General features: G+C 42.8%; 1 protein-coding gene across 1 annotated transcript; it reads left to right on the top strand.

The window, feature by feature from the left end:
* Positions 1 to 544: 544 nt before the first annotated feature.
* rsph4a (radial spoke head component 4A) lies at positions 545 to 18,770 on the top strand (the record flags this gene model as incomplete). Its single annotated transcript, XM_061737429.1, has 7 exons — positions 545 to 650; positions 6,554 to 6,776; positions 7,612 to 7,881; positions 14,667 to 15,116; positions 15,195 to 15,342; positions 17,191 to 17,308; positions 18,530 to 18,770. Coding segments are annotated over exons 1-7 (1,542 nt in total), but the record flags the coding sequence as incomplete, so codon positions are not given.
* Between the last annotated feature and the right edge of the window lie 2,247 nt (positions 18,771 to 21,017).

The raw sequence follows: 21,017 nt of genomic DNA, 5'->3' as shown, positions 1-21,017 counted from the left end.
ACAATATTTTGAAAAGCTTATCTTTGTTTCTTAATTTTTATTAATACACTTCCCAGTAAATGTATCTTTTTTTCCTCTCTCAAAAAAAATCTATAAAAAAATCTTATATTTTTTTTATTTAATAAATCATATATAATTTCAAACGTATGAAAAAGCAATGATATTAATGAGGAGACTTCCTCATAGGTTTTGTCTTTTTTTTTTTTTTTTTTTTTACATTTTATCAGCAAACGCCTCAATTAAAATTGCCCAAAACAGAGGGGTACAACAACGGTCAACGGAAGAGTTGTGGTCATCTGTTGTTTTTTTTTTAACAAATTTATAATAAAATGTTTCTTTTGAACTTTTAATGGTGTGTTAAATAAGATTAAACGGTTCTGTGTTTCCTGCATCAATCTCCAGTTTGAACCCCCGTCCACCGCTGCGCAGCGGTAACCATAGCAACCGCCATCAACCGCTGCGCAGCGGTAACCATAGCAACCGCCATATACACCAGTGGTGTGAACTCGAGGAGTGCTCGTTTTTACGCGTGTTCGGAGCTTGTTTTACGAGTCAACGATGGACGACAGCGGAGCCGGGAAAAGCAGACAGCTGGCGGCCGAGTCCAAGGCGGCCCTGCTGAGGAGCGGCGGCCGCAGCGGCCTGAACCTGTAAGACTATAAGTAACCTATAAACCTGTAACCTGTAAACCTGTAAGCAGCTCCGCCGGGACCCGCCGCTGTGGCGCAGGGAGGCCTGCAGGGGGCGCTGTTTCAGGCTCCGTTTACACGGAGCAATAACGGTGGTGTTTTCATGCGTTTTGGCCGTTCGTTTATGTATTGTTTTTGTGTGGTGTGGGTTCAATGACAACACCGTTACCTGAAGATGCAGGCAGGTTTATATAGCAGTTGTCCTCATAAGCAGTTACAGGCAGGACGACTCTAACGGTTCTGCTCAGACGCTGTGCGCCCCCTACTGTTTGGATTTATAAACAGTAGCCTATTCCATAACCAACAGATACCAAGCAAATCTCATTTGCTGTTATCATTACAGTTTACACGAAAACGAAGCTCAAAGTCACCAAAAACAATCATTTCTGAAAACTCTGGCCAAAATGGAGATTTGTAAAAAACTCTAGTTTTCACGTTTGCTTGTAAACGGAGGGAAAGTAACGGATATTTAGGCCACAGAAACGTCACCACACTGCAAAAACTCAATATCTTAACAAGAATATTTGTCTTATTTCTAGTTAAAATGTTTCATTTTTAGTCAAAAAAAATCTCATTACACTTAAAACAAGACTCATCACTGGAAAAAAGTGAAAATTTGAAAAATTGACTAGAAATAAGACATTTTAACTAGAAATAAGACCAATATTTCTGGTAAGATTTTGAGTTTTTGCAGTGCAGCGTCATGTGTGCGACCTGTGTTTACAATTTGTTTGGCCACCGTCAATATTTTCTTGTATTTTACCTGTTATATTCTAACGTCACACTTAAAAGTAACTCCACTTCTCTGTCACTCCAAAAGACTCTCGTTCATCTTGGAAGTAACTGGAAGTTACTCGTGTCATTTGTTGATGTTTTTTTCCAGGATTCTGATTGGCTAGCATGACTTTATCTTCTCGTTACACTGCCCCCTGTAGGTTTGGCTGCTCATAGCACCATAACAGATATTTATGCAGGTTTGTGTAAATGATGGTATTTTTTCAAAACGTAGAGGGGGAAATATCCGTTTTTGTAAATACCCGGCTATGTGTAAATGTGGCCTTAGGCTCCAGAACGTCACATTATGAGACAGAAACGTCACCAGCGTCATGTGTGCGACCTGTGTTTACAATTTGTTTGGCCACCGTCAATATTTTCTTGTATTTTACTTGTTTTATATTCTAACGTCACTTTAAAGTAACTCCACTTCTCTGTCACTCCAAACGAAAGACTCTCGTTCCATCTTGGAAGTAACTGGAAGTTACTCGTGTCATCAGTGTTGGGGGTAACGCGTTACAAAAGTAATGCAATTACAGTAATGTATTACTATTTGCTGTAACGCAGTAATATAACGCATTACTAATACATTTTCGGTAATATTTTACTCGTTACAATCTAAGTAACGCGCGTTACAACGCATTTTAACCCGTTTAGCTGTTGTTTTTTAAAGAATTCACCAACACCGCGTCCGCGAGACATCCCGACAACAGAAAAAAGCGTTGGGAACGCGGCGCGGCGGAACGTAGCGCCGCTGGACACTGTTTGTGTGGGGACTGTTCAGTGAGCAGAGCCGGCAGGGAAAAGTCAACAGTGCGGCGTGTCCGCGTGTAACTTAAATCTACCATGGTCTCAGCGTTAGGGCTCGGCCAAGTGAGGCTTTATTAATATATGGGCTTTATACATTTATTAAATATATATGAGCGCGGAGTCGGCGAGGAGCTGCGCGCGGCGAGGAGCACGATCCGGGCTCACAGTCAGTCGCGCTGTGAGAGCGGATTTATGGTTCCGCGTTAAATCGACGCAGAGCTTTCGCCGTAGGGTACGCAGTAGTTCGCGTAACCCACGGCGTATGGCCTGCGTTGGTGTAACGCGGAACCATAAATCAGCCTTAAACCACACCTGCAGCCCATCAGGAGGAGAGGTTAAAACAGCTGCGAGTTGTTGATTGCTGGTTCGTTTTGTTAACTCTGAGAGCTTTATTGGTTTGTTTGTTAGCTTGCTGGTGTTTTTTTTCTCTCTGGGAGTTATTTATGAAGAAGTTCTGAGTTCCGTGTGAGCAGTATTCGAGTTGAGGGGGGATGAGGGGTGATGTGATGGCACCCCCCCTGAAATAAAAACAGTCCAAATCACCCCCCCCCTGAAATAAAAACGGTCCAAATCATCCCCCCTGAAATAAAAACAGTCCAAATCATCCCCCCTGAAATAAAAACGGTCCAAATCATCCCCCCTGAAATAAAAACGGTCCAAATCATCCCCCCTGAAATAAAAACAGTCCAAATCATCCCCCCTGAAATAAAAACGGTCCAAATCATCCCCCCTGAAATAAAAACAGTCCAAATCACCCCCCCTGAAATTTAAAATGGTCCAAATCACCCCCCCCTGAAATAAAAACGGTCCAAATCATCCCCCCTGAAATAAAAACGGTCCAAATCATCCCCCCTGAAATAAAAACGGTCCAAATCATCCCCCCTGAAATAAAAACGGTCCAAATCATCCCCCCTGAAATAAAAACAGTCCAAATCATCCCCCCTGAAATAAAAACGGTCCAAATCATCCCCCCTGAAATAAAAATGGTCCAAATCATCCCCCCCTGAAATAAAAACGGTCCAAATCATCCCCCCTGAAATAAAAACGGTCCAAATCATCCCTGAAATAAAAACGGTCCAAATCATCCCCCCTGAAATAAAAACGGTCCAAATCATCCCCCCTGTAAAGCTGCCATCCCTCCTTTCCATCCCTTATGTCATTTCATCAATGAATGTGGTTTTACTGCTATTTCAACATTTAGAGTCATCACCAGAAAAATAACACCAGAAAAATAACTTATTTAACAATTTTCACCTGTTTCAAGTAAATTTTCACTTGAAATAAGTAGAAAAATCTGCCAGTGGGACAAGATTTATCTTTTTTTGCTATTTTGTTGAAAGTAACTCAAAAGTAATACACAAGTAGTGTAACGCATTACAATTCAGATATAGTAATATTGTAATGTAACTAATTACTTTCAAATGACAGTAACTAGTAATATATAATGTATTATATTTTGGATGTAACTTGCCCAACACTGCGTGTCATCTGTTGATGTTTTTTTCCAGGATTCCCATTGGCTAGCATGGCTTTGATTCTATGACACCTGACACATGACTGATTCTAATTAATGGTCCTCATTAGCTTGTCACCAAGGTCTGCACAATTCTTGATGACACAGGTACTTGTATCACGGTGTGTTGAAGCAGGAAACATCTAAAACATGCAGGACAGGGGCCCACGAGGACCAGGATTGAGAAACACTGGTGGAAATGATGGTATTTTTCAAAACATAGAGGGGGAAATATCCGTTTTTGTAAATACCCGGCTATGTGTAAACGTGGCCTCAGTGTGTGTGATAGGGTCGCCAAACATCCCTTGAAAAACGGAAGGCACAAATATGTTTACAAGTTTTCTACAGACTTTCTGTTTGCACTTTTGTTATTGCACTATTACAGAATGGATGTTCTGCTTTCTTTTTTTTTTTTTTTATTTCGTTTATTTCGGCATGTTTATATAGACACATTTCATCTCCAGAACATTATACATTGCATACTCAGCACATGACGAAAAGGGTACGGGAGAAGCTGACGCTTATCAAAGTCCCGCCCCGTTCTATGTAAGATTCATGATCACATCAACAACAGAATTCAGTAAGATACATAGTTTACCACATAGCAATTTGTCTAATTTCATCCTTCACAGTCCAGATAGCATGTATGTTTGTACACGTGTCCAGTCCACTCATCCTGATCACCGTTCCTGTGATTTACTACTGTGTCCACTGTTCAGTTATTTTTATGTCCAAGTCTCTTTTTGCATGCAATCCACTTTGCAATGGAGGTGCATGTGTCAATGCAGATTTTGATTAGTCGCTGTCCTCTGGCTCTCTAGCCGCCACAGCCTTTGCCCCCTCCGCTCGTACTGACTTCATCTCCTCACAAGCTTTGGACACATCCGACCATACACTGGTCAGTCTCCCCTGGATGTCAGAGAGGCCAGAGAGCAGCTTTGCCTGATCAGCTCTCACTTTTCTCAACTTTTGTAGCATCCAGACCCCGCCAAGCCCTAGGATCACCAGGCCCACCGTCATGCCCGTGAAGATATAGACGTCCTCCACGTCTTCCATATCCAGCACCCCAAGACACACCACTTTCCATTTATTCCAACTGTCCATAGTGTACCCCGCCAAGAATGTCCCATCTGGACAGGCCGGTTCCCCTGTCCCAGCACGCCGTGTAGAAAAAATCTTGTCAATAGCATTTACTGACCAGTTCAGAATCTCCATTCTTGATTTTATGTTCTGCTTGGTCGTGATATCTGCTGTGCTGTGATAGAGCTCAATTTCACACACACACATTTTATAGTCACTTTGTTTTGTTTCCATGTTTTGTTTCCATGCCAGGTGCTCCAGTGCTGATTTTCCCACATTGCCATTGTTTCGTACACATAGCCAGACATTGCCTTCCTGTACCTAGGTTTGATATTCCTTCCTTTCTATTGTTTTATATTAATTTATACAATTTTAAGTTAAGCAGGACAGGTTTCTGTTTAAGAAAGCTACTTATTTTATTCAGTTAATTTTGTTATTTGTATTAAAGTGGGGCAGCCTGGTGGCTTGGTGGTTAGCACTGTTGCCTCACAGGAAGAAGGTTCCCGGTTCGACTCCCAGGCCGGCAGGATCTTTCTGTGTGGAGTTTGCATGTTCTCCCCGTGCTTGCGTGGGTTCTCTCCAGGTACTCCGGCTTCCTCCCACAGTCCAAAAACATGCGTAGTAGGTTAATAGATGATTCTAAATTGCCCGTAGGTGTGAGTGTGAGTGTGTCTGGTTGTTTGTATGTATGTGGCCCTGCGATGGACTAGTGACGTGTCCAAGTGAACACCTGCCTCTCTCCTGAAAATAGCTGGGATAAACTCCAGCAGACCCCCGTGACCCTGCAAAGGATACATCGGGTATAGATAATGGATGGATGATGGGTGATTGTTTTCTTCACAGGGCCTTTATCAGCCCTGGTCGGGGACAACAGATGAAAACTAGCCCTCCGCTAAACCTGGCATATTTAGAAATGTTCCTTTGCTTTTTTTAAATATGCTCTCATCCTGTCAAAAAGATAAATGTAAAAAATAAACAATGTAGGATGAATAAGTAAGTAATAAACTGCTGCTCCTTCACATTGAGAGGAGTCAGCTGAGGTGGCTTGGACATCTGTACCGGATCCTACTGGATCCTCCCTAGGGAGGAGTTCCAGGCATGTCCCTCCTCCCTAGGGAGGTGTTCCAGGCATGTCCCTCCTCCCTAGGGAGGTGTTCCAGGCATGTCCCTCCTCCCTAGGGAGGTGTTCCAGGCATGTCCCACCGGGAGGAGACCCTGGGGAAGACCCAGGACAGGCTGGAGAGACTATGTCTCTCGGCTGGCCTGGGAACGTCTCGGACTCCCCTCGTAAGAGATGGAGGAAGAGATGGAGGAAGAGTTGGAGGAAGAGATGGAGGAAGAGATGGAGGAAGAGATGGAGGAAGAGTTGGAGGAAGAGATGGAGGAAGAGATGGAGGAAGAGATGGAGGAAGAGTCTGGGGTGAAGGAAGTCTGGGCATCCCTGCTGAGACTGCTGCCCCCACGACCCGGTTCTGGATAAACGGTGGAAGATGGATGGATGGATGGATGGATGGATGGATGGATGGATGGATAAGTGCAACATGAGCCAGAAGAATTACAGCCACATTTCTCTCCCTAGCTCGTTTAAATGTGTGTGCACGGATAATCAGGCTTTTCGGGTTCAGAGAGTTGGTGACGAGGCAGCCGATGTGAACTGAAATGAGTCCTGATACTTGTCACATTACAGCTACGACCACCTGACCAGCCTGCTGATGAAGGTCTTGGATGAGCAGCCGTGCGACCCGGTGGACGTGTTGGAGGACATGAGCCTGGATCTGAAGCGGGCCTCAGCCGAGGTCGAGCACAGCCACCTGCGGGACCTTCCAGAGACTTCTGCTGGGGAGCTGCTGACTGAGCAGCAGCGACATCTCTTCTCCCAAGCGGAAAGCCCGAGCCAGGACACAGACATGGTATTGACCAAGTGTTCAACTCACTACAGCGTCACCTGTGAAAGGTTTGAAGCTTCCACAGGCAATGAAGCAGTAGCCCTCTAGAATCCACGTCACTTACCAGCAATATTATGATGTACTACAGTGCCAAATGTGGAAGAGCTGGTACAGTATGGGAAGTGCACATTTAAGAAAAAAGAAAGATGAATGGAAAATACATGCAGTGATTTTTTAGTTTTGTTTGGCTTCCATATCTATCTTTTGTTTTCCTCATTAACTTCGTTGCATTTGTTAATATAAATCTATTTTACATTTCAACGAGAGATTAACACCTCACAACGAGAGATTAACACCTCACAACGAGAGATTAACACCTCACAACGAGAGATTAACACCTCACGACGAGAGATTAACACCTCACAACGAGAGATTAACACCTCACGACGTCAAGTGCTTAAGTGCAAGTGTTGATGCAGATTACACATCGTCCCATTATTTCTTTAAAGTGCTCCAATGCTCAGATTTGTAAAGTGCTAATGCATATTGCACATTGCTTTACTGTACTTGGTTAATGTCACAGCACCATTTAACTGTCCTGGAAAGTAAACGGCAACATTACCAAGTGTTCAAAGTTTTACTGTCGCTACTTTTCTGTTCCTATCAACAGATGAAATGAAGTTGATGAGAAAACAACAACATGAGTTCAGGCTGTTTGTAGAGACCTCAGATGCATGAGGTGTTAGCAAGAGAGGAGTGTTTGTATTTTTCATATGGAACATTGACTGCATCCCCCAGCGCTGCCGACCCCCGTCCCATGTAGTTCACATGTCTGACGCTGTTTCCTGGTCTTCACCAGCTGGACAAAGCCCTTCCCAACCTGAATGAGAGCAGCTTCTACATGGAGCAGGCTGGGGTGGGTGTGCCCAGGGAAGAGATGCAGAGGATCTTCCTCGCGCTCAAGCACCTCGTCGTGTCGCAGGAACTGCCCAACTGCCGCCTGTGGGGCAAGGTTTTGGGAATGGAGAGCAACTATATCGTTGCTCAAGTGGAGAGAGACCGGGATGAAGAGCTGGCCTCTGAGGAAGAAGAGGGGGAGGCTGAGACTAACGAGGATGAGGTGAAAGAGGTGAGGAAGAACTAACGCTACCTAACTCTAATGTTGCCTCCGCAAGTATCACCAGATCAGATTTAAAAAGAAGCATTTAAGTGTGTAAGGAAAGGATCTTTCGTGTGGAGTTTGCATGTTCTCCCCGTGTTCCCTTGGTAGCTGATGTGAGCTACCCTCACAAAAACATGCAGCATACCTGGGCTACACATGCCCCCTCTGGCCAACTGGGACGCCAGATGGGGTGGGGAGGATCTGGCCGGAATAACGTGATCCTTCAACGCGCTACGTCCGGCCAGAGAATCCCCACCCTGCCTGGTGAAAAGATGCGGCCTGCTCACTCCTCAGGTTAAGGAGGAGACCTGAGCTCAGTGCAGGACCTCCCAGGGTTGGTAGAGGGAGAAATGCCCAGGACTGTCACTAGGTAGGAGGTAGGAGGTAGGAGGTGGTAGGAGCACTGGGTGATAAAATGGGGGAAAAAACCGACATAAAAATATATAAAAAAAAAGTTCTATGCAAATGCAGAAACGACTGCCCCCTTCTTTATTCCTATGTTTTTGTTGGTTTGCTTGCTTGCTTGCAAAAATATGATGTGAGTAGTCTGATTGTTTTGGGTCTTGTTGTTAGGCGAAGTCAACAATAACACGTAATAAATTCACTAAAATGTACAAAAACGTATGGCCAATACGATGTACCACACGATGTACCACTTCCAGGCCAGATATGATTTAAGAGTGTAAGCTGCTGCACACGCTGTTAAAAATCAGTCCATTGTGACCTGATCATAGGGGTACAGACCTCTAAGAAAAGCAGTCTTTTTGGTAGGTTTTTGGTCTGGAGGTTTCAGGTGTGTTTGAACACTGCCAACAGGGAAAGACGTCAGCAGTGGTCTTTGAGAAGCAACAATGGGAATGCGCATGACGTCACAGATCCGACTTCACAGCAGGTTTCGCCCACTGAGTGGCCGAAAGACTGAGTGGTAGAAAGACTGAGTGGCCGAAAGACTGAGTGGCCGAAAGACTGAGTGGCCGAAAGACTGAGTGGCAGCGTAAACTTTCAGTTTGAGCAACTGGAAAACATCTAAAATGGGAAAGAGCTGTTGTGCGATCGACTGTACTCATAGATTTAGCAAGAAATCGGAGTTGTCGTTTTACAGACTGCCGAAAAATAAGCTAAAAGAGACAAATGGATCGCTGCAATTCACAGAAACAACTGGATTCCAGGCACCAAAACATGGATTTGTGGTTCCCATTTTGTATCAGGTAATGTTGGATTTTCTGGTAGCTAACGTTAAACGGTCAAATCATAAAGTTCGGTGTCCTCATCACTTTAATTTCTACAACAAATCCTGCCTTGATGTCGGACCAAGCGTCAAGACTTTTGTAAGCCTTCAAGCTTTGCTTTGTGTATTTCCCCGGCGTAGAAATTAAGTACATATAAATATCAGGAAACTGGATTTGTGGCCAAATATTAATGTCCATGGACCACTGGTTCTTGGTAACTGTACCAGATATTAATGTCCATGGACCACTGGTTCTTGGTAACTGTACCAAATATTAATGTCCATAGACCACTGGTTCTTGGGGTAACTGTACCAAATATTAATGTCCATGGACCACTGGTTCTTGGTAACTGTACCAAATATTAATGTCCATGGACCACTGGTTCTTGGTAACTGTACCAAATATTAATGTCCATGGACCACTGGTTCTTGGGGTAACTGTACCAAATATTAATGTCCATGGACCACTGGTTCTTGGTAACTGTACCAAATATTAATGTCCATGGACCACTGGTTCTTGAGGTAACTGTACCAAATATTAATGTCCATGGACCACTGGTTCTTGGTAACTGTACCAAATATTAATGTCCATGGACCACTGGTTCTTGGTAACTTTACCAAATATTAATGTCCATGGACCACTGGTTCTTGGGGTAACTGTACGGGTCACTGTCAAGTCCAACTGACTTAATTTAAGCCCATAATCTGCTGTTATCCCGTCTTCTCCACTAGTTGCAGCTGTTTTTGCCAGTTGGATGTTTTGCCACTCAGTGTGAGTAAGGGGGCTGGTCCAGTGGGGAAGTGACGTCAATGCAGACCCTCTACTGATGCTGATATCCATTGGGACAGGATTGTAAAACGATAACCAGACAATTTGGAGTTCTGTCATGTTGAAACACTCAAGACAGTCTTCTCAGGAGTGGACGTCCCAGCAAATATGAAAACATTCAGACCTGGCAAATGCTTAGAGACATGCAGTACGTCTGGAACAATGTCCTATGGACAGATGAGACCAACGTGGAGTTGTTTGATCCTAATGTCCAGGATCCTGTTTGGTTCTGGACACAGCAAAAGCAGCACTTCAGCAGAATCACCTCACACCCATGGTTAAGCCCGGTGGTGGAGGGATGATGGTCTGGGACCTGGACACCTGCCTGTCATTGAGAGGACCATTATCTCCTCTGTACACCAGTCTTCTAGAGACACATGTGAGAACATCTGTCTGACTAAAACCGGGTCATGTGACAGGAAATGATCCCAAACACGGCAGCAAGTCAGTGATAGAAAAAATAAAACATCACGGTTTTGGAACGATCTGGTCAAAGTCCAGACCTGAACCTGATGGAGACGCAGTGGTGGACCTTGGGAGAGCTGTGGAGACGTCAACATCCACAACCTCAATGACATGAAGCAACTTTTGATAGAACCAGAACTTCGGTCAAATAAATGATGGTGCAGTAAAAAAGTGATATTTTGTTGTTCATATGAGGTTGTATTTGCCAAATGTTAAGCCCCTTTAAGGTCACATGACTTTTATTTCAGTCACACAAACAAAAACATGGTCATGGCCCTTTAGGCCCCACTTAGGCAAGGCAAGTTTATCTGTAGAGCACAATTCAACACAAGGTAATTCAAAGTGCTTTATATCAACATTAAAAGCGGCAAGACACAATTAAACAGTAAATAACAAATAAAATGAAATAAAATGATAAGAAAAGAGGTAAAATAATAAAACCACACGTTGTTAAAAAGTAAGGGCAGTAGAGTACAGCAGGTACATCTCATTCTTACAATGGCAAGAATATGTTTCTATAAGGTCAAAACGTACAAAGACCGGGTCAAATACAGGATTACAAAAGTAATCTGTAACAATTCGTACGGTGAATTAAACCAATTTCACAATTCTATGCCACAATGCCTGTTTCCAGGGCCCTCATTTATCAACAGTGCGTAGAAAAGGTCCTAAATTCTGTCGTAGGAGTGAAATTTAGAATGTGTGTAAGTACAAAAAAATCCGGATTTATCAAACGTGCGGACGCTGGTCGTACGCACATCAGTGATGATAAATCCCACCTGTTCTTAACTGCCGTGCTCGTGCATGGTTACCGTCATTTGCATTCAGAAACGCCTCCAATTCACCATATATGGAGCAACAACAGCTCCCGCTTGGAGGTTTACAAACTTTATTGAACAAAATTCTGTAGAGTTTACAACAAAAGGCAAATGAAACAAAATAATCAATTATCTACAAATATTCAACATTTGGGGGGGTTGAGAGCAAAAAAAAAAATATATATACATTTACTGACAAGCTATGGGAAGTGTATTAATAAAAATGAAGAAACAAAGACATCGTTTCATATAAGCTTTTGGCAATATCGTTTTTTTCACAGTGTTTCTCAACCCTGGTCCTCGTGGGCCCCTGTCCAGCATGTTTTAGATGTTTCCCTGCACCAACACACCTGATTCTAATTAAAGGTCCTCATTAGCTTGTCACCAAGGTCTGCACAACTCTGTTGATGACACAGGTACTTTTATCACGGTGTGCTGAAGCAGGGAAACATCTAAAACATGCAGGACAGGGGCCCATGAGGAACAGGATTGAGAAACACTGGTTTAAGAGATGCTAAGTACAGTTTACATTCATTTTTCAGTTGTACAATGGAGGGTTTGCTGTTATTCCATTTGCATTTATGTATGTGATATTTGGCTTGTAAAAATAATTATGTTGACCATGTTTGATATATTTCTTGGAAGATTAACAACCTGAACAACCAAACAACAACCAAAGCAGAATAAACGCGGAAGCGCGCCGTTTTTAAACAACGTAGCGTTGAAGAAGGCGGTTAAGTTAGCAGACTCTTTTATTATTACATCCATTTATTTAATAATGGATGTAAAACAGAAGCAGCAGTGGTCTACGGTACAATCCACCAATAGTAACGTCTGCTTGGACGCGAGGCTGCGGAGCCCGCCGATGCAGCGGCAGCTCCAACCATTTATTTAATAAAAAATCCTGGCCCGCGGGGACGCCTCCCAGCCCGCGGTTCTGGTTCCACGTTACACCAACGCAGAGCCTACGGCGTATGTTACGGAGGAGGAGAGGAGCTCCTGAGGAGAGGAGAGGAGAGGAGAGGAGCTGCCGGCTCAAATTTCTTAACAGGCGTTATTTGGATAAACTGAGCCCAGGTTGGGGATCTTAAAGGTTACTTTACCTGAAAAAAATATTAAAACTTAATAAAGTGCCATATTAACAGCGCTACAGCTGAAATTAAAACAGCTTTTGGCTCTCAGCTTCCTCATATGGTGTGACGATCGACGCAGAGCCTACGGCGTAGGTTATGCGGCGACGGGCGCCGTACGCCGTACCCTACGCCGTAGGCTCTGCGTCGATTTAACGCGGAACCATAAATCAGCTCCGGAGCCGGCAGTCAGCCAGAAATTCATCTCCGAAAACATCGGGTCAAATTTCTTAACAGGCGTTATTTGGATAAACTGAGCCCAGGTTGGGGATCTTAAAGGTTACTTTACCTGAAAAAATATTAAAACTTAATAAAGTGCCATATTAACAGCACTACAGCTGAAATTAAAACGGCTTTTGGCTCTCAGCTTCCTGATCAGGGTAGGGATGAAAACGAGGGGGCCAGGTGACGTGATGACGTGTCTCTCTGGCCAGCTGCAGGCCAGCACCAGCTGTGTAGAAGCAAACGGTTCTTACTTAAGAACCAACCGCGAACCGGCTCTAGCTCCAGCACTAGCACCAGCCCTGGAACCAGCTTGGTGTAAAAGGGGTATCACTGAACAGATCAGCGCGCTCTTTGAAAACGCGCTCTCTGCGGAGCGTGTTTTTGCGGAGCGCACGGTCTCTAAATCCTCCAACAGTGCAAGATAAGCCATGGTACTTCAAATCAAATCAAATCAAACTTTATTTATATAGCACTTTTCCTACAAATAATGAAACACAAAGTGCTTAACAGAAAAAAAAACAAGAAAAAACAAATAAACATAAAACGTATTAATGCCCCCCCCCCCCTCCCCGCAGACAAAAGCACACTACAATTCACCTAAATTCCTAAATTACACACACAGACACGCACGCAGACACATGGTGTAGACATGGCTAGGCACAGAGGATCCAGGTGAGGAAACGGTAACAGGGAGCCGTCCACGCCAGGAGGTCCCATAGCCCGCAGCTACAAGGGGGGAGGACACAGAGACCATCCCGGCCCGGACGGAAAGAGGAGTCCACACCACAGCGGTGAAGCCGTGGTGCAGAGCTCCACAACCATCCAGGCCAGAACGACCCCCAGGACGACCCCCTGCAGGCCAGAGTCACTCCCAGCATGGAGGCTCCCCATGAGGAAACACTGGAGATAAAAGCTACAAGAAAACAGGATAAAATACACTAAAGGAGTTTATAAAAAACATAAAACATACAAACATAAAATCCTAAAAGTATGTCTAGAAAGTAAGACATTAAAAACTAAAATAATAAAACAGTAAAATGTATAAAATAGACCATAAATAACAACTAAAATATTTAGATAAAACATTGAGATTAAACAAAAATAAAATACGATAAGAAGGATAAACTAAATATAAAACAGAGCAGTAAGATCCAATAAAAATAAGGGTGAGCATAAGAAATGTAAAAGAGTTAAATGAGTCAGTTAAAAGCCTGATTAAAGAGATGGGTCTTGAGCCTCTTTTTAAAAACATCAACAGTCTCTGCGGCCCTGAGGTTCTCCTGAGGTTCCTGAGGTTCTCCTGAGGTTCCTGAGGTTCCTGAGGTTCTCCGGGAGGCTGTTCCACAATCGGGGACCATAAAAACTGAATGCTGCCTCCCCGTGTGTCCTGGTTCTAACTTTTGGTATGGTTAAAAGGCCAGCACCGGAGGACCTCAGGGTCCGTGAGGGTCGATAGGGTAAAAGTAGTGCAGACAAATAAGAAGGCCCAAGACCATTAAGACACTTAAAAACTAGTAAAAGAACCTTAAAATCGTATTTTGTATTTGTACTTGTATTTTCTTTTCAGGTCGTCCTGCCAAAGCTGTCTTTTATAGCTTGTCACACCAATTATTCAAAATGTCTGAATTACTTATGGAGAATTTTTATTAATTGGAGGAAACGGGAACATGTGCACATGTTCCCCGTTCAGTCACAGTTCAGCGATCTCAAACTTCACATGTAAAGTTTGAGACTCTTTTAATGGGTTCTATTTGTAGTTTCACTGTTCTACCACTAGGTTTTGTGTGTACGCATGGTTGGAGCTGTGCGTATATTTACACGTGTTTCTGCGCACAGGTACATGTTGATAAATACCATACTTTGCGTGGGAATGCTCGTACGCACGCTTTACGCACAGATCTGTGCGTAAGCACGGTTGATAAATGAGGGCCCAGGTCTTATATATCAATATTCACTTGAATATTGACTTTTATTGAGCCATATTTTCTGCCTTCATTTCTACAAAGTACCACGAAATGAATCCTCTAAAAATCAGTTCCCTGGTCTTTTGTTTTCAGACTAATCCACTGCCTCAGTCCACATATAAACCCCCTCCCGTGGTTCCGCCGGAGGCTTTGGGAGTAGGTGCCAACAAATGTGTGTACTACGTGTGCTCAGAACCGGGTCTTCCCTGGATCCCGCTCCCTCCAGTTACCCCCGAGCAGATCACCGTTGCTCGGCAGATCCGTAAGTTCTTCACCGGCAGGCCGGACGCCGCGGTGGTGAGCTACCCGCCTTTCCCCGGGAACGAAGCCAACTATCTGAGAGCGCAGATCGCCCGGATATCTGCCGGCACACAGGTCAGCCCCAGCGGCTTCTATACAGCCATGCAGGGAGATGGCGAAGAAGACGAAGACTTGCCCCAGGACGCCATCGAGGTGAATCCTGACTTTGAGGTCATTCCAGACCAGGAAATGGTTGAATCTTTGTTCAACTGGGTTCATAGTACACAACACATCCTGCAGCAGGTAGGTCAAGCCCAGTTCAACTCTCCCCTTGGAAGGATGTTCATGTGCAGACATTTATTGTTTGAAATCTGGCCTCAGGGGCGCTGTTCCTGGGTGAATCTGGCCTCCAAACTAAAAGAAGACTCCGATGAGGAAGCTGATGCTGATGCAGCTGAGGAGGAGGAGCCCGAGGAGCCTGAACCAGAATTGGGACCAGCTGTTCTCACTCCTCTCTCCCAAGATGCAGGTTAGACTTCTCAGGTCCAAAACTCCACATTTACACTAAAGGATCTTCATTGTAGTCCGAGTTTATAGAAATTAAGCTTTGATATATAGAGACATCTCTGCAGAGGTGTCAAAAGTATTCACATTCAATACTCAGGTAGAAGTATAGATACTAGAGTTTAAAAATACTCCTGTAGAAGTTGAAGTATCAACTCAAGTTTTTTACTCGAGTAAAAGTATAAAAGTACTGGTTTCAAAACTACTTAAAGTATAAAAGTAAAAGTAATGTAAGGGGGAAAAAAGCCATTAAGGACAAAAGCCATTGAAAATGAATGTATCTTAGTATAATGCAAATATATTAAAGAACCATATATGTGTACTATTGAGCATTAACATGTGTTTCAGAGAGCAGGAGATATGATGACTAGTTGCCTATAAGTATTGTAATGGTGCAAAAAGTCAAACTTCATGTTCATGTTATCATTTATCCTAACCTTTATTGGAATGTACATCCAAGTTTAGTTGCAGGAATCTGAGGGAACGGATGTAAGAACAAAACTGGACAAGAACATCTGAAACAACCACAACCAAATTCACTCTATCCGGATGGAGCAATTTAACTGGATAGTTTTTATTTAAAGGCCGAAATGAAATAGAGTAACGAGGCTGTTTTTAAAATGTAAGGAGTAAAAAGTACAGATAATTGCGTGAAAATGTAAGGAGTAAAAGTAAAAAGTCGTCTGAAAAATAATTACTCCAGTGAAGTATAGATAACCAAAATTTCTACTTAAGTAAGCTAACGAAGTATTTGTACTTCGTTACTTGACACCTCTGCATCTCTGTCATGTTAATCTTCATCAGTTAAACAGGTAAAAGAACGTGTGTGGAAGCACTATCTGGGCTCGTGAGGGTGCTTGAAAATGTTATTTTTAGCTGCAATAAGGAGTATTTTACAGAAGAATATTAGGGCCATGCAGGAGACAAAATATTTGATTTTATTTTATTTTGCAGTAATATGCAGGTCGACCTCCCTGCCCGCGGTACATAATAAAGTGACGAGCAGGGAAACTACTAATGGGTTTCTATTAGCACGAGTCTGGAATAAAATGCAGGAGCCTGGAGGTGGAACAACGCCAACCTCCTTCTTTCTCTTTTAGCCAACGTGTCTCCATTCCAGTAATGGACCTGGTAGTGGTGGTGGTGGTTTACCACCTGTTTTACTGTTTGTCACCACAAATAAATAAAGAAAAGAAGGTGGTAAAAAGAAAAGAAGCAAAGTAAAGAAAGGGGAGAGGACCAACATTGAGAGCTGAGGTACTGCTGCCCTTATCTTTGCATACACCGTGAAGGCAGCAGTGTACGAGAAAGAACGGGGACATCCAGACAACTGAACAGCATCCGCTGGGTTTTCATAAGTGGAGATCCGGTTTTAGGGGGGGTCTCAGCTCTTGATGGATGTCTCGATTATTAGGAACACCCCCACACCCAGAACCTCAACAGAGGCCTTTTTCCTTTTTCTGGAGGCAAGAGGAAGTAAAGTTCAGCTGTGTCTCCTCTGAGTATGAGTCGTGTTTTGTCATCCATCTGGGGGGATGACTCTGAAAATCACATCACAGCTTTGCTTGGCTAGAAAAACCTTGAGCCCTGGAAGGAAACCCTCAGGGCTGAAAACGTATTTTGTGCTGTTTTTCACTTGATGTTTTTCAGGTAACAAAATGCTTGAACGCTGGATTAAGTGCTTGAAAATAGTTGAGATTGCAACTCTTTTCCTCCATCCGTCCACTGACCTCCACTCATCTGAGTTGGAGTCGTGATGTTTACGCCGAGAGGCCAAATGTTCCTTAAGCCCTTTAATGCCTGTGCATTTCAGAAACATTCAACACCCCTCCCTGGAGCAGCAGGCTGTCCTCCACCCTCACCCCCCACCATGCACTGGCCATGCTGCGCTCCAACATTTGGCCGGGGGCGTGTGCGTACGCTTCTGGAGGGTAACTGCAAACATTATGGCGCTTTTACACTAGTACCTACTCAGCCCGACTCCACTTACAGTACCACCCCTCGTCTGGACTCCACTCTCCTCGCCCTCCTTTCTTTTCAATACCCAGATCAGAAGTAGGAGGTTGGAGTGAAGCTGCTGTGACGTACTCCATCGTGCGACACAAGAAGTAAAGGCGGATGAGTTGATATATCTGCTGCTTGTTCTGTGGCATTTATTTGATATAATTTGAAATTGAAATTGAAATTTTGAAATTGAAATTTTTATTTCGAACATGAAACATTAGTGAATACAAAAAAAAAGAATAATAAATAAATGTAAATAAGAAAACAAAAAAACAAAAATATAAATAAAAACATGCTTCCATCATAATTAACATGCACGAAAAGGAGTGGAAAGGAGTAAAATCTTATTAAATCCTACCCCCAATCTCTATTTCATTATGATCAAAATTAATTTAATTTCTATACAAAAAACAAACGATATACATATATATATATATATATATATATATATATATATATATATATATATATATACATATACAGTATACATATATATATATATATATATATATATATATATACATGTATACTTTATATGTATATATATATATATATATATATATATATATGTATATCGTTTGTTTTTTGCATAGAAATTATATATATATGTATATATATATATATATATATATATATATATATATACATATATATATATACATATATAACACATACACACACATGATTGTACAGGTATGGTGTTAATCCTGCTGAGCAAACGTGCCTGACGCGCCTCCTACAGCATGTATATATATACATATACACATACATACACACACACAAATGTTATATGAATATCTATAATAACACATCCTCACACCTATATATATAAATTTAAACAAGAAGCCGTGAGTCACTCTTTCACTGATGTCACATCCTGACTCAGACGTCTGACTCCAACCCCCCGACCAATCGGTGGCCTCTAGTGTGCTGATGTCAGATACAGCCGACTCTGCAGCTTAGAACCTCTGCAGAATAGTTACAGAAAAAGTATCTACTCGGCACGTAAGACCCCTAGTGGGAAAGAACCAAACCGAGTCCAGTCGAGTGGAGTCGGGCTGAGTAGGTTCTAGAGGAAAAGCTCCATCAGAGTGGCTTCTCACTTCTCTGTGTCTGTAATGCACATTTGTGGCTAACTTTTTCTTCAGGAAGTTTGACAACATTTACATTGGATGGGGTCAAAAGATCACGGGGGGGCGCTACAGCCCAGCAGTACCCCCACCACCACAGGAGGAATACCCCAGTGGACCTGAAATCCAAGAGGCCTTGGAGCCATCAGTGGAAGAGGAACAAGAGTTGATGGGGAAGCCTGGTGGCCAAGATGAGGAGGAAGAGGAGGGGGAGGGGGAGGAAGAAGAGGAGGAGGAGGAGGAGGAGGAGGAGGAGGAGGAGGACGAGGAGGAAGATGATGAGGACGAGGAGGACTAAGAAATACATTTTTAATTAGTTCTATGTTAACTCAGCAATTTTAAGAGGATTTTTTGTGTGTAAAGTATTTAAAAATAATCAGAACTGGCTCCAACCTCAGCAGACGGGTACAAACTGATTATTTGGGTTTTACAATACTTGGTTAAGTTTTGTCTTTTTGATGTTGTGTCTTCTATTTGACATACACGTCCTGGAGGTTTGTCAGGATGGGATAGGTTCTGATTGGGTCACAGACTACATTAAAGGAACTGGACAGACTCTTTGTGACGTAACCTACAGTCGTCCTTAACAGTTCCTTTGAAGTTTCATCACTACAGAGCGCCATGTCGACAGGAAGTGCTGCCACCCGAACCCCATTCATCCAAACATTCCCAAATGGGTGGAAGGAGCAGCCCTGGAGGAAGCTGCACATCTTAGCACAGTTTCAGCTCATATAACCTGTGATGACTACAAATGTTACCTAATGTTCGTGCTCACATCTGTTCATCTGTTCTCATTTTAGATGTTGGCACCGAAATATTTAAACTGTTAAGAGTTAAACCGTTTCACACATATTGTCAAAAAATAAATAAAATAAATAAAAAGCAGTGACTGGCTTTGATATTTCCAGTGTTTCAGACGGAGTTGGTAATTATTACATTAGCTTTACAACATGGATTCTATCCTATTTGTTTTGTGTTTTGTTTTCTGCTAAAAAAATAATAATTGTTGTTTAAGAATGTTTCAGAAGGTTTATTAGGACAATGGATGTAATGTTGCTCCAGAGATCAGTGTTCTGGTCTTCTTCTTGGTTTATACGTTTCTAAGACCATTTCTCAGAACCAAGTTTAGACCTATATGCTAATTACTTCAACATACATAAAGTATGACTTCAGAGAATGTACTTGGAAGGTGTGGTTCAGTCTCTGGTACCGGAACAGCACTGTACTAAAAAAATGTATCTAATTAATTACAGGATTTATAATTAAGGAGTTTGCATGTTCTCCCCGTGCTTGCGTAGGTTTTCTCCAGGTACTTCGGCTTCCTCCCACAGTCCAAAAACATGCATGCTAGGTAAATTGATGATTCTAAATTGCCCGTATGTGTGAGTGTGTCTGGTTGTTTGTCTGTATATGTGGCCCTGTGATGGACTGGTGACCTGTCCAGGGTGTAACCCCTGCCTCTCGCCTGAAAATAGCTGGGATAAACTCCAGCAGACCCCGTGACCCTGCAAAGGATAAAGCGGGTATAGATAATGGATGGATGGACAAAATGTACAAATCACAGGGTTCTTTCTGTTCAAAGGCCCAGCAAAGATGTGCTGAGTCTCCCCTGAGTCGTCCAGGTCTGTCAGGTCTTTGTTAGTTTGACTAGCAGCAGGAGGGAAGTGACCTGCCACTGCCAAGTGAACTACGGCTCCCTCAATGGGACACATTTAAAATACTCGCGCATTTTGCCACTCATAATTAATTGCGTTAATTTTCATAACGCGTTAATTAGCAGTGTAATTAATTAATCTAATTAACGCGCTAAACTGATAGCCCTACACCAGGGGTGTCAAACTCATTTCACATCGGGGGCCACATCCGGCCTCGGTAGATGTCAAGTGGGCCGGACCATTAAAATTATACCATACATGCTATATTATAGCATGTATGGAAGTCGCACTCAAAATATCATGTCTTTCCTTTGTTTTGGTGTAAAAAAAGCGCAAGAACATTAGGAAAATGTTGAAATTCAATGAACATTCCTTTTACAAAACATTTCATGGAACACCTCATATTTCCTTAGACAAATGTGCAATTTACTTTTATCATTCACATATATGCATTGCAACTGATCCCACTGAATTGTGCAAAGGCACAAAACTTTTACAATTAATTGGTATTGAAAAATATAGTAATGCACTTTAAGATTAAATGAGATTTATAAAAAAGCAGATGGCGCATTGATACCGCTGTTGTCTTCTACTCTGATCAAAACAGTGCGCCCCCTCGCGGATAATACATGAATTGCATCTTATTAAAAATTTGAATTCCATGTCTTTTATGCATTTTTTCACTTTTAAATTATCCCGCGGGCCTGATCGAACCTCCTTGGGGGCCGGTTCCGGCCCGCGGGCCGTATGTTTGACACCCCTGCCCTAGCTGTACTTGATGACATCACAGCTCAGCTAGGAGGCTAACATGTATTCAAAAACATCGTTAGTTAAAGTAATCATAAAAGAAA

Source organism: Cololabis saira, chromosome 13 (genome assembly GCF_033807715.1).
Source record: "Cololabis saira isolate AMF1-May2022 chromosome 13, fColSai1.1, whole genome shotgun sequence".
Lineage (NCBI taxonomy): Eukaryota > Metazoa > Chordata > Actinopteri > Beloniformes > Belonidae > Cololabis > Cololabis saira.
The sequence above is the reverse complement of the archived record's forward strand: the minus strand, read 5'-3'. Positions and strand labels throughout refer to the sequence as shown.